General features: G+C 37.2%; 1 protein-coding gene across 5 annotated transcripts in view; it reads right to left on the bottom strand.

The window, feature by feature from the left end:
- RNF220 (ring finger protein 220) overlaps positions 1–14,213 on the bottom strand; it is a 382,422-nt gene that overhangs the window by 19,279 nt on the left and 348,930 nt on the right. For all 5 annotated transcript variants that reach the window (XM_034414914.2, XM_034414912.3, XM_034414911.3 and 2 more), the window contains 2 exons: positions 4,531–4,639; positions 3,267–3,341 (listed from right to left, as the gene is read on the bottom strand). In XM_034414914.2, coding sequence (XP_034270805.1) covers positions 3,267–3,341; positions 4,531–4,639 — 184 coding nt within the window. The remainder of the gene's footprint in view (positions 1–3,266; positions 3,342–4,530; positions 4,640–14,213) is intronic.

Below are 14,213 nucleotides of genomic sequence, written 5' to 3'. Positions count from 1 at the left end.
GAGTTTCCTGTCGCACCCCATGGGGCTACACCACAGTGTTTGGAAACTGTGGCCCTATTTAGAATTTTGCTGATACTGTTTTCTCTAGCAAAGTCCTATCAGATGGGTCAAAATAGGTCTTTCTATCAAAGACAGTACTTCTTTGATTCATAGAAGATCCTGTATTTCAAGTCACCATGAGTGGTTAGGGTATATAGAAGAACTGCAAAGATAACCTCCCCTTTCCTTCTCTAAGCATCTCCTTTTGAATTCAATTCATCTATACAGTATATGCATTTCAAAACTTTTTTGCTTGCATCTATATTTTCATCTAGATGCTATACCAATAAACTTAGTTTACAAAAATACAGCTCAATTGAGACAGCACATTTTATCATATGATTTTATTAGCTGAGTTAATTGGTCAGTTTTATTTTGGATTGAGTCAATGGAGCATATCGTTTTTCTCATAAAATAATCCTGGAAAATTTTAAATCAAGATGAAAGAATTTATTTTTCCTTGTTTCATGGTGATAAAAGGAAATTATTCTTAAAAAATCAAGAGAGAGACATTACACATTTGAGACTCACAATTTTAGTTTTGCATTCAATATCTCTGTTGAAATTTATTTGCAGAACCTACAAGACTATGTTTCTATCTCATATACATTTCTCTGTGTTAGTGCTTGGGATCATTTCTACAAAGACAACAAATCACTGCCAAAGTATGACATGAAGGGTTTTTTTTAAGGAAAGTATATTAATTCCTCAGCCAAGCCACTATTATATTGAGGACTGCTTTCTTTTGAAACATATTTGCTCCATAAATGTAAAACCCTTATGGATAGTCAGTACTAAATTTATTATAGTGAAAGAGCATGGGCAATAAAATACTATTTTCCTAGCAGGAAAAAAAAGAATTGTTGCATTTGCAGGTATTCTAGTTTAATAAGCTTTCATGTGGATAGGCTTGAATAATGGATGCAACAAGACCAATTACTCCTATTTTATTTAGAACTCAGTTTGCAAAAACAAGTAAAAAAGCAAGGGGGTGTGCACAAGTGTTTTAGGTACACCCGATGTGGCATAATATTTCAAGGGCCACATTTCCACAGTATGTGGGATCTAGGGTTGCTTTGGCAGACAGAAATAAAGTAGAAGCCATTGGCCAGATTTCCGGGATTCAGAGGTTGTAAAGGGCAGGATGGATGTTTAAGCCTTAAAATACTTAAGGTACCAATTTCACAAATAAAACCTGTACAGCAGGACTAAAAATCTGAACGGAAGAACCCATTCCCCACTATTCTGTCAGAGCTGAAGTAGTTTTTTGGATGAGAAGCTAAATGTCCTCAAAGAAAAAACAAGAAGCCCAGCTGCCCCCAGAAAAGGCACCTTGGGACGACCATGACCTGGATGACTGAGAATCTCTATAGACCGAAAGGAAGAAATTACTTGCAAATTTTTCACTTTTATAAAAAAAAAACATTTCATTCATATTTTCTCACATTCTAATCAAATATCAATTATGAATTCTACTGCCTGTAGTTGAAAATCTCCCCTGCACTACATTAACTGTATATCCAACACTCATTGAAGGAGAACAGCCTACCCTGCAATGCCAATTTAAAGAAGCTTTCTACCAAAGGATGGGAAAATGAAAAGATGGATAATAAAAGCATGATAGCACAATCAAAACTAATGTGCTATGTCTCAGGGGAACAGAGATCCCTAAGAGTCTCAGGGCTAGTTACTTGCAGGATCAACTCTCCCTGGGGGTATCTGCCAGTCCTACTGGATTAGACAGGGTAGCTGCGTTCCAGGTCCTCTCCTTTAAATGTTGCCATCTGATACGACCTTGGAGGCTTGCTTTCTTGGTGGCCATCCCAGTCCTTTGGAATACCTTCCCACTTGAAGTAGAGGGATGGCTACTCTTTCAGCTTCTTAGAGGGCTGTGAAGACTTGGCTCTTCCTTCAAGCACCGGACTAAGAGGAGAGTTGAGGTGTAAGGATGTTTGGTCTGGCACCTTGGGGGGAAGGGTACCTTTGTTTTTAACTATGTTTAATGGATTGTTGTGAGCCACCTACAATCATTCTATGTAATAGGCAGCCATATATATTTTTAAAAATAAAATACAATAAAAAAGAAAATAAAGTTAAAAAAAAAGTCTCATCCCAGCCTTTTAGAAACAAAGCAGAATGCTTCTCCAACCATCTCTGAGGGTGCAAAGGTACTAACAGAAAGAGTAGAAAAATCCAGATTAGATAGAAAATCTGTATGCAATAGAATAGAATAGAATAGAATAGAATAGAATAGAATAGAATAGAATAGAATAGAATAGAATAGAATAGAATTTTATTGGCCAAATGTGATTGGACACACAAGGAATTTGTCTTGGTGCATATGCTCTCAGTGTACATAAAAGAAAAGCTACGTTCGTCAAGAATCATAAGGTACAACACTTAATGATAGTCATAGGATACAAATAAGCAATCAAATCACATTAGGAAACAGTCAATAAAAATTGTAAGGATACCAGCAACAAGGTTACAGTCAAACAGTCGTAAGTGGAAAGAGATGGGTAATAGGAACGATGAGAAGATTAATAGTAATAGTAGTGCAGACTTAGTAAATGGTTTTACAGTGTTGAGGGAATAATTTATTTAACAGAGTGATGGCATTCGGGAAAAAATTGTTCTTGTGTCTAGTTGTTCTGGTGTACAGTGCTCTATAGCGTCGTTTTGAGGGTAGGAGTTGAAACAGTTTATGTCCAGGATATGAGGGGTCTATAAATATTTTCACAGTCCTCTTTTTGACTCGAGCAATATACAGGTCCTCAATGGAAGGCAGGTTGGTAACAAATGTTTTAATAAAATTCTATTCTATTCTATTCTAAAACTGTTGGTACATGCACCAGAGGTGGAACTCAGAAGTAGTCTAGGTGAGACATAAGATAAACAACTGAATCTTTAATCATACTTTTAAAATTTGTTGTTAAATCTCTCTCTCTCTCTCTCTCTCTCTCTCTCTCTCTCTCTCTCTCTCTCTCTCTCTCTCTCTCAAAATGTCTGTGAACAAGCAAAGGCCATTCTTGAAAAAAAAGTGAACTATTTGTTTCTATTATGACAGGAACCCATCAAATGCAAAAGAAGGTAACACTGAGAATGACTGCCCTTAAGTAAAATAGAGGCATAGTATTTTGAAGAGGATTTTCATGTAGTTGTAATTTCAACTAGGAAAAAAAAAAGAATTTAATTTAAGCTACCCCCTAAGAAACTAAGAGACTTACCAGAGTCCGCAGCCAGCATTCCTCACAATGCACATGCCAGCACTGGATGGAGGTCAGGGGCATTGTATAAGAGTCCTATAGAAAGAAAATAAAGTTACTGCATCGCATACTATAAAATTATGGAAATTGCTGATTGAATCTGGAATTATGCAGGGCAGGGCAGGATGCAGTGGGGGCAACGTATCTCTAAAGTTTATTTTCTCATTTGACTTCCATACCATCACTTGATTTTACATGCATTTGTGAACTGATGCACATTTGTAAATATAAAATGCAAATAAAATGCAAAATATATACCTTTGATCGTACCCAAAGAGAACACAGGCACATATAGTGCTGCATGTTTACATGTAGGTTAGGAACAAATTAAAGACTTTTAACCTTCAATTGTAAAAAATGGAGAAAAATCAACTGACCTTATTGATTAATCACTGAACAGATTAATTTCACATTAAGATACCAAAATTCTCTTTAACAAATACTTATAGCAAATTCTTGTTACTATCACTCAAACACACATATCCACCAAATATAATATATACTTGGTGTCTAGAGAGACGAAGGTAAATGTCAAAAGACACTTGACATTCATGCCATTGGGGAGATGTGGGGAGATAATAGTTTCCATGCAGACTTAATTGTACTCTGCGTCATAGGAAAAGATATTTCCTAAAATAAAGCTATAGCTTAGAATGAAATACCCCTAAAATAAAAAATCTGAGTTATAAAACTGCACGACGAGAACAAACTGATATCAACATCTGCAGACTCTGATCCACTAGAGGGAGCTTCAGCACTTCAATAATAATAAGCACAGTCAGGGGCTCTTTATTTACAGCCTCTCCCAGTTCTGCTCTCCAAATGTTGTGTTGTGAACTCCTATAATCCACAGCCACCATGATCAAGGACTCTTTTAAATAATTTTGTAAATAGTCTGCATTGAAGTCTTAAGCATTGATCACAGGTTTTGGAATGAGCAAGTTACATGTGGCAAATCAGAAAGAAAAACATAAATATATGTTCTACAAATCAACAGCGATATAGTTTATAAAAGCAAAGCCCATACATTAGGCAAAAGTAATGTCGTGCTATAACAGATACACTAATACCAACTTCAAAGAAAGAAAAAAAGTGCTTTTCTCCAGAGTCAAGCAATAGTGGATAATGCTGCAGAGCATCCTATTAACGGTGCCATTTTGCGACAGCCAAGGTAGAGGTATAGTGTCATTTCCTCATTCATGACCAGAACTGGCAAACTACTCACCATGCAAATGAGACATTTATAGCGGTCCCCACGGGAGAGCTGCCTTTCTAATTCACGAACGCGAGCCTTTAGCGCCTCAAATGTTGTCACTGCCGAGTCTTCTGTAATCCTAAAATAGATGACAAAGTCAGGGCTGGCTGAGTTCTTAGAAACATTTCGCTGATTTCATTATGTGCCAAGTGCAGTAGGCAAACCACATAGAGTTAGGGTACATCTTGGCTCTTAAGAAGTGATTAAACAGATAGAATCAAATCAGCTTATAGAGTATGTAGGCTTGAGAATCAGCTGAGGCAGCCAACACTGGAGAAGATTTAACGGCAAAGGTCAAGGAGCAAAGTAGACAATATATGAACTCGTGGGCAAATACTGTACTGTACTCTAGAATGGGGAAAGTTGGAAGAAGAATACTGATAAATTTTGTATGATGTTTCCTTTTTGCCAAGTTGATGCTAATTTGACATTAAAAGCAGAACCCTTAATGCAAGTGAACACTTCACAAAAAGTGGTATCATATCCACATGCAGAGAAATTTTCTGAAAGTTCTGACTTTACCACAAGCATTAAAAAGGATTGTTTGATATATAAGTGCCAAGCACTTTCTTGCAATAGCTAATCAATGGAATGCTAAACTATCAGAGCATATCTCTAAAAAGAACTTTTACTTCATAAAAAAAGAAGGAAACTTATCTACCAGAGTAAATCCATGTGCTGCAAATATATTAGGTTTAAAAGATTGAGAGGGAATCAGCCATTGTCTAATATATTAATAAATCTAACTCTGTCATGGTTCAGAGGAGCAAGTAATCCAAAACAAGGATTTCTTATAAGTTTGCATAAGGAGTAGGGATGCAATTTTTTAAGCTCATCCTTACTATAGAGTTTCAACTTTCTTCAGAAATGTAGGGCAAGTTTGCTCTAACCAACTAGTTTAAGTAAAAACACATATTTGGCATATATACATTTTACTTTGGTAAGTTTATTTTATCTCCTAATATTTGGCTCCTGTTTACTATAGTAACTGCTGCAGCCGAATGGGATACTGAAGGGACAGATGTGCTATACTGAGGTTATCCTAAGAGCAAAGTGTCTCAGCAGGTAAAACTACAAAGAGAGCTTAGCTTTGCTGGAATAAATTATATATTACATTCTCCTTCAATAAGTAACTGTTAAAAGTTACTGACAGTACAGTGTTTATTTTATGGAAGTTTTTTTTAAATTATATTTTTATCATGGATTTATTCTATACAACACTCATGGGTTATTTTAATGATACGCAATATAGAAGATTCACAAATAAATAAATGAAAACTGATAGAAAGTTAAGCTGGTTAGCATCTTTGATATGAAGTCCTGCCAAAAGAAACTGAAGCTTGGCAAGAAAGAAGCAGGCAGTAATAGAAAAAGGCTTGTTTATAGGAATCCTAACAGTCCAAATCTCACTGGACAATTTCAGGAAGTCTCTCAGATGATCACTCTTGTCCAGTAATAAACGAATGAATCAGAAGGCTAAATAGAAGCATATGCAACACCATTCAGTGTCTGTCTGATACAATGGTCAATCAATAGCAGGACTGTAGATCAGGGTGCTAGTTAACTGGAAAATTACTGCAGTGCTGTGTGCGTCACGCTGGAGGGATCCTGGACAATCAATGAAGGAGGTATTGATTTAGTTATTATCACTTCATATGCTTCAGACATTGTTAAATATACATTTATTAAGGGAGGGATATAGGAAGACTGAACAATATAACCTGTTCTTCCAACTTAGCCAGAATGCAACCTAGTAATAAAATATGTCCAATTCCAATCCCTCGTAGAAAAATATTACAATTTTGCCACTCCTATATGATTGCGGCTCTAACAGCTGAGGAGTAGTCAAATGAACACAGATTATATACAAGAGAGAAGTGGTTGGATATTTGCCTTCATTCCAATTTTGCTTCAGAATTCAGAATGCTTTCAAAATAAATTTCCCCTCAAGTTTATTTGAACAGAATACAAATTCCCTTCCTCCTCATAAATAGTCACACCATACATAACATTTCATAAATTTTATAGTCCTGCTGTTTATATATGCCTTGTAAAATATATTTAGAATTGATTATATGCAAGACAAATAAAATTTCATGGACTATATTCAACACCTGATCTCTTTATTCTTTCCATCTTTAAACATAATCCTCTTTTTTTGTTTTTGTTTTTATAGGTCTGAGGATTCAGGGCTTCTTATAAATTTTTCATAAGAACATGAATTCCCTCCCTGCTAACTAGTTACTTTATCATGGAATTATCTGGTGACGAACATGTGCATCAAAATGAGATTCCCCCAAATAAATTGGATTTTCTATAAATACAGAAATAAATACAATCTTTGTTAGGTTGTTTTTTCTAAGGGAAAACATGTACAAATACAAAGAAACAACAAATCTAAAGAAAAAAATGGCATATAAAATTATATGGCAACCTAATAATTAATGATTATAATTCACTACTAGCAAAATAATCTGAATGAATCTGAGTGCACAGGAAAATATACCTATGAAAAGTGCAAGTCTTAAATTATTTCCAGAATTGGCATGGATTTTTCACACTTTAATATAAAACTACACTAGACTGATTTTGTGCAATTAAAAAAATTCAGTTATGCATTTTATCACTACATTCAAGATAGTCTAAACTGAGTAGTTTTCTAAAATATCATCTCATTTAAATTGATTAATTAAAAAAAAATCAATCCCATTTTCTTTCAATCAGGATATTAAAAGGCAGCAACTGATAAAGGATTTAAAAGGACAAACATTTTTAAAGAACTTCAAGTGTTTTTTCTCCCAAATCCAGCCTTTATTCCCTAAATAATTTGTGTCTAATTATATTTCTGAAATACCAATTCTTGTTCCCTGGCTACACATTGTTGCATGAAATGCAGTTAAGTTCTTTTAAAAACGTCTATTGCAGAGATCACATATACTGTCGATACTAGGTAAGTCTGACAATTTCTCCACCTATAGAATCAGAACTTTTTATTCCTAAAACCTGCTAATGTGCAAAATAAATTTTTGATTATAGTTTTCTCACAACCCACAAAAAAATCACCTTGATGATTTCAGTAGCCCAATAACAAACCACTTTATGCTGCATCTATTTCAATGTTCCACTTACTATCATGTTTAGCTGAAATTAAACCCTCTCCCGAAAATAAGCCCTCCCCAAAAAATAAGCCCTCTACCGAAAGTAAGGTTTTCCTGAAAATATTTAAACGCATGCACAGCCGGTCTCCGCCATTTCCTCTGGTTAAGGTTAGAGAGACAGAGCTTGAAATCATTTAAGACAGCAAGAGGAGCCCCATCTGGCTCCAAGCGCTCCAAAATAATAAGACCTCCCCAAAAATAAGGCCAAGTGCTTATTTCGGGGTTCAAAAATATATAAGACAGGGTCTTATTTTCGGGGAAACACAGTAGATACCATATAAAGTATATAATTGTGAGACTACAATATGTTTTGGCATTTAGTAAGGAAAAATATAAAAAAACAGGTCTTGTGGTTAACCAAACAGAAAATACGTGCAGAAAATGTGTAAAAATTATATTCAAGACAAAGTTGTAATAAAATATGGGTATAGGTGAAAGTTTCAGTGCAGTCTTAAGAGGACACAACATACTGTATTTTCCGGCGTATAAGACGACTTTTTAACACATGAAAATCTTCTCAAAAGTTGGGGGTCGTCTTATACGCCGGGTGTCGTTCTCCTGTAACCAGGCAGACCAGCCCGAAAGGCTCTGACGAGCCTTAAATGGCTCTGACGATCCAATCCCTGATGATCTGCTAATCAGGCAACTCAGTTGGGATCGCCAGAGCCACGGAGAAGGAAAAAACTTTTCTCTTTTCACATGGCTCTGACGATCCAAGCTCTGACGATCTGCTAATCAGGCAACTCAGTTGGGATCGCCAGAGCCACAGAGAAGGAAAAAAGTTTTCTCTTTTCACATGGCTCTGACGATCCAAGCCCTGACGATCTGCTAATCAGGCAACTCAACTGGGATCGCCAGAGCCATGGAGAAGAAAAAAAGTTTTCCCCCTCCAGCTTGCTTACCTTAGCTGCTTGCCTTGCTTCGCTTGCCTTGCTTCGCTTGCCTGAATCCATTCCATCAGCAAGCAACTCCCTGCCTGCAATCAAGCAGGCAGGGAGTTGTGGACTTCAACTCCCAGAATTCCTCAGCCAGCAAAACAAAGCTGGCTGAGGAATTCTGAGAGTTGAAGTCTACAAGTCTTAAAGTTGCCAAGGTTGGAGACCCCTGTTCTATTGGGTACGTTTTTTTCCCCTTTGGGATCTTTAAAAAAAATAGTTAATTGGGGTTTTTTTTTAGTTGTTCTTTTTTAGACCTAGTCATTTAAAGTTTAGGAAGTTTTAAATTTAGCTTTCATATAAAAATAAAAATAAAATAAAATAATATTTGTGCAGCTTTCTGAAATTTAGTGTGTTTTTGTAGTGTTTCACTCTAACTACACAAACACACAAAAACTCACAAAGCTGTATGTGGAATTTTGTGTGTGTAAAGTGTGAAAGTTGTGTTTGGGGGCTTTTTGTGGCTGTGTGAGGTTCCTGCTTGTTGCAGGGGCCATTTTGGGTCTAGCACAGCTGCTTTTACATTGTGGGTGAGCCAGTTGATGTTTTTTAATTTTTATTTGGTGTGCGTTGGAAGAGGGGTAGTCTTATATGGCGAGTATAGCCCAAACCCTATATTTTAACAGGAAAATTCGGGGGTCGTCTTATACGCCCAGTCGTCTTATACGCCGGAAAATACGGTACTCAAACTGGAGATGAAAGCATTAAAAAGCTTGTACTATCAAGATCCTGTGTCAACGTCAGTAACAACAGCAGAATACGTAAAATAAAAGTTTTATCCAATTTGGATTTTTTTCACTGGCAGTCATGCAGTTTTGTATATTAACAAAAGCAGCTCAAGTATCAAACTGACTAGCTCACTCCTGTCAGCCAAAACATTTACATCTTACAATAACCTTCCATATTTAACTCGTTAACTAAATGCAATGTAGATGATACTGCTCCAGTTCAGGCAGCAGCAAGAAAACAAGCTGGGTCAGGCCATGCAGAAGAGATCCCTTTCAGCACTCAAAGAGTTATATGGTAGCTTTACCCTGAAAGAGGGTAATTAACGGATCTCTCAAACCTGCTAAAGTGGAACATTTCACCTTTGGGGCTGCATATTCTGCCCAGTATTAGGAACTTATAGATGTAAAATATACAGTATTTCAGTGTTAATTTGGAATTGCAACTATACTTAGGTATCACATAGGGCTTACAGAATGACTGAGGCAGATGGGAGACTGGCCATAGCTAATGTAGTAGTCCAATCACAAATTACATAACATGTTCCCCCGAAAATAAGACCCTGTCTTATATTTTTTGAACCCCAAAATAAGCACTTAGCCTTATTTTTGGGGAGGTCTTATCATTTTGGGGTACGCGGAGGAAACTAGAGGAAACGGACGTTGTCTTACCTGAATGTCCCTTCTGGGCGCGCTGCTGGAGAATGGTGGGAACCGGCTGTGCATGCGTTTAAATATTTTCGGGGAGGGCTTATTTTTTGGGGGGGGGGCTTATTTTAGCACATGCGCTTAAAAGCCCGATTGGGGATGTCTTATTTTCGGGGAAACGGTAGAATATTCAGTTAACAACCAAGACAGAATAGGGTTATATTTATAGGCCCAATACATAGACTACCCTATTCATCTGGAATTGAAACAGAATGACAGAATACATTTTTTAAATCACTTAATATAGAAGTTAGTTTTCTCATTTGACACAAGAATGTCTACTGCTTGGTACCTTTGTAAGCTAACCTTGAAAAAAGTCTGATTTGGAATCTTGTGAAGGAATGCTGCCTCCATCGAGGAACTGGCAAGAATTCTAATGTTGAAGATGGGTATCCTTCCATCTTGATTAATGTACTCTTTCGAGGAACATATATTCAGAATTCTGTTCACCTATAATTATAGTAGTGGCTTATTCTGGCGATGTGCCCTAGCTGCTGGTTGCCAAGTTATGAATAATGCAGTGTTCCACGGCCTAATTTCCATGTTCTCAGCTGAAACTTTGGAAAATGCTGCATGCAAGGGTGAGTATCTGCAAAGCAGAGGCCCTCTGTGCCACAAGAGCCTCTATTTTTATACTTGCTTGCACAACTTGTTAATGCTACCAGCTGCTTGCCAAGTTTGGAGTTATCTGTTGACTAATTTAATCTTCATGCAAAGCAAAAGTGTTGAGTTGCTCAACCCACAGAGGAATTATTCTTCCTCCACTTGCATGCTCTATCACAGTGCCATGGCAGGAAAGCTTACTGTCACAAGAAAACATTCTAAGCTGCATTTAGCCAGGCCCCGGTAAAGATTCCCCAAGGAATTGCTCTACAGAAAGATTCATTATGCTGTTTTCACACCCCTATCCCTTCACTAACATGGAGTTTCAGAATGTCTTTGCAGGAGCAGAGAATGAGTCTAGGAGTTGGCACACAGCCTTCTCTGCTTCCAAACTTACATACTAGGCCTGAATCAAACTGCACACAGATGGCACAAACCATCAATGCAAAGAGTAAGAAGCTTTTGAGTCAGCATGATTAGAGGAATGGGTGGGGTTGCCAAGTTTAGTAGCTGGGATCAATTTTTTAAATTTTATTTTAGAAGGGAAAGGAAGAACTTGCATCAAAATTCTAAATGTTAATTTAAGCAATATGCACCACCTAAAAGTCAGGAAAACACATCGTAAACTGAGGAAGCAGTTGATATGGAAAGATTCTACTCTTACACTGAAGCAATGGTGGCTAGTTTCCCTCACATGCCAAACTAATGTACTTCACTCTTTTTAAAAAACAGGATAACATGCATTTCATAGAATCAATCGAAGAAATGTAAGCAAACTGTTCACAAAATGGCAGAAACAGAAAGTCTTATCATGTTAACAAAGTTACATGAAATTCTCAATAGTCAAATGAATACTAAATGATCATAAAAAACTCCTGGAATATGAATCTTGCCTGACAACACAAAACATTTGGGTCAGGTTTTCATAAAATTTTATAAAGTTCTGGAATGTTCCAAATAAAAGCTATGCAGACACTATATTTGTGATTCACAGAGGTTACAATGAAGAAAGAAGAGGCAAAATTAGATGGGGGAATCAGAACATGTTCTTTTATCATCAGTGCTACTAAAGACACTGTTATTTGAATCACTATTGTGGCTTTCAAGTTGGCTTGTTGCATACATTGAACATTATTTGATTTTGGATAATACAATAGCAGGTAATAAAAAAATCAGAGGAAGCACTCAGAGCACTGCTTCGCTAAATCTTTCCATCTTTTTTACCATAGGAGTCACCATAGGCGACATATTCTTCTTATGTGGTATTAGTACGACTTTGTATGTGTGCAGTGGGAAGAGTAGGGTGGGCTGCACATGCTATATCACATAACCAGGACGGAGGGGACTCAAAATGGAGCAGTCACAGCATTCTGAGCTAGTATTGCCCACCTATCTTTCCTAGAGATGCACTAGAACAGGGATCTGCCCCACGGGGTGCTTAAATCTGGGCTGTAGGGCCAGCCTGGAAATATCAAAGGACTGGCCTGTGGTGCTTCTACCGCCCAAAACAGGCCACTGGGGGGCTGCGTGCGGCCCCTGTGCGGCCCATTTTTGCCCTCTCTGGCCTCCAGCAGCACTCTGCCGGCCAAAAACGAGTCGCACAGAGGCCCCGTGCAGCCCATTTTTGGGCAGCAGAGTGCTGCTCAAGGCTGGGAAGGCCGAAAACGGGCCACGCGGAGGCCACACAGGGCCTCCCTGTGGCCCGTTTTCAGCCAGCAGAGTGCTGCAGGAGAACTGGATTACAATTATGTGGCCTCAAGTAAGTGCCTTATCTGGCTAGAAAACAAGCAACATCCTATGTGAATACTACAGTTTAATGTCAGATTTTACATACTGTAGGTCATTTAATCTACAATCAACAATCTAAAATTGACAGCCATTTCTATTTACTATTCTGAAAATTTATCTCTGCTGTTAGATCTTGTATTATCATGTTATTTATGCTATTATATTTTTATTATTAGTTGAATAATAAAAATGCAATAGTATAAACAGCTTTTCTGCCTGGAAAAGCAATTTACTATTAAAAATAGGATATAAATTTAGAAATAAAAAGTTTAGTGAAGTATGAAGAATAAGTAATAGATGTTTGTCAGTAATATCTGGTAGAAGAGATAGGAAAATGGTTATAGTAAAGAACTGTGGAAAGAAAGAAGAGAAGGGGGAAAAATGCATTTTGAGCCTGTGGCAAACGCCCACCATGGCCATTCCCACCTCCGGCCACACACACACACACAGGTCAAACACAAACCTGATCCAGCCTCAATGGAATCGAGTTTGACACTCCTACATTAGAATAATTTTTCCTATGTAGCCCCCAGCCAGATCTAGCCTGTTTTTAAACTCAATCTTCCTTACATTGGCTTTAGATACTACAGATAGCCCTCAACTTACAACAGTTCATTTAGTAACCATTCGAACTTCAACAGCGGCGAAAAAAGTGAATTATGACAGTTTTTCACACTTACAACCTTTGCAACATTCTTATGGTCATGTGCTCAAAATTCAGATGCTTGGCAACTGATCCATATTTATGATGGTTGCAGTGTCAACCCAGGGTCATGTTATCATCTTTTGTGACCTTCTGATAAGCAGAGTCAACAAGAAGCCAGAATCATTTAACAACTGTATTACTAACAACTGCAGTGATTTGCTTAAGAACTAAGGCAAGCAATGTCATAAAATGGGGCAAAATTAACTTAACAAATATTTCACTTAGCAACATAAATTTTGGGCTCAATTGTGGTCGCAAGTCGAAGACTACCTGTATACAACATTTGGTCTTATTCTATCCCATTTTCAGAGATTTATCAGGCTGCTGGGCAGAGTCCTGAGGAATTTCGTAATTCCTTTACAATTTCTGCTAATCAATAAAGCATATAAGCAGTCCTTGATTTATGACTACTGTTCCGACCACAATGCTGATTATAATTCATGATAGTCATAAGTCGAGCCATTCACGTGACAGGACCTGATTTTATGACTCTTTTTACATCAGTTAAGCAAATTACACAGTTCCAAGTCTGAATCATAAAGCCCTAAGCCCAAATCAATTCTGCTGAATCACTGTTTTTGGCAAAAACCAGGACCCCGCAACCAGTTGTAAATGTGAGTAGATTACCAATTGCCTGAAATGCAGTCATGTGCATGACATTTTACAATAGCCGGAAGTGCTTTACAGGCTGTCAAGCATCCTTTTAGAAACTGTACTAATTCCAAATGGTACTTAAAGCAACTGTAAATTGAGGGCTACCTGTAAATATGATTGACTAATGTTACAGAACAGTATGTTTGAATTTTTAAGGCGTGAATAAATCCCCATTCTAAATAGTTCAATTAAAAAAAATCACAACTGAGAAGAGACAATTGTGCCAAGTTTAAAACAAGAACTCAAATTGTAGCAGTGATAAGAAGTAAAAGCTGAGAAAGCAACAGAAAGTTAAAGCAACAAAATTCTCTCTCTCACTTTAAATACAAGGTGGAAGAATGTAGAAAGTCCATGAAAAGATGACAGTAATGATGGT

The sequence above is a fragment of the Pantherophis guttatus genome, chromosome 3 (assembly GCF_059756535.1).
Source record: "Pantherophis guttatus breed Tessera chromosome 3, ASM5975653v1, whole genome shotgun sequence".
Lineage (NCBI taxonomy): Eukaryota > Metazoa > Chordata > Lepidosauria > Squamata > Colubridae > Pantherophis > Pantherophis guttatus.
Note: the sequence above shows the minus strand (reverse complement) of the source record. Positions and strands in the feature narration are given on the sequence as shown.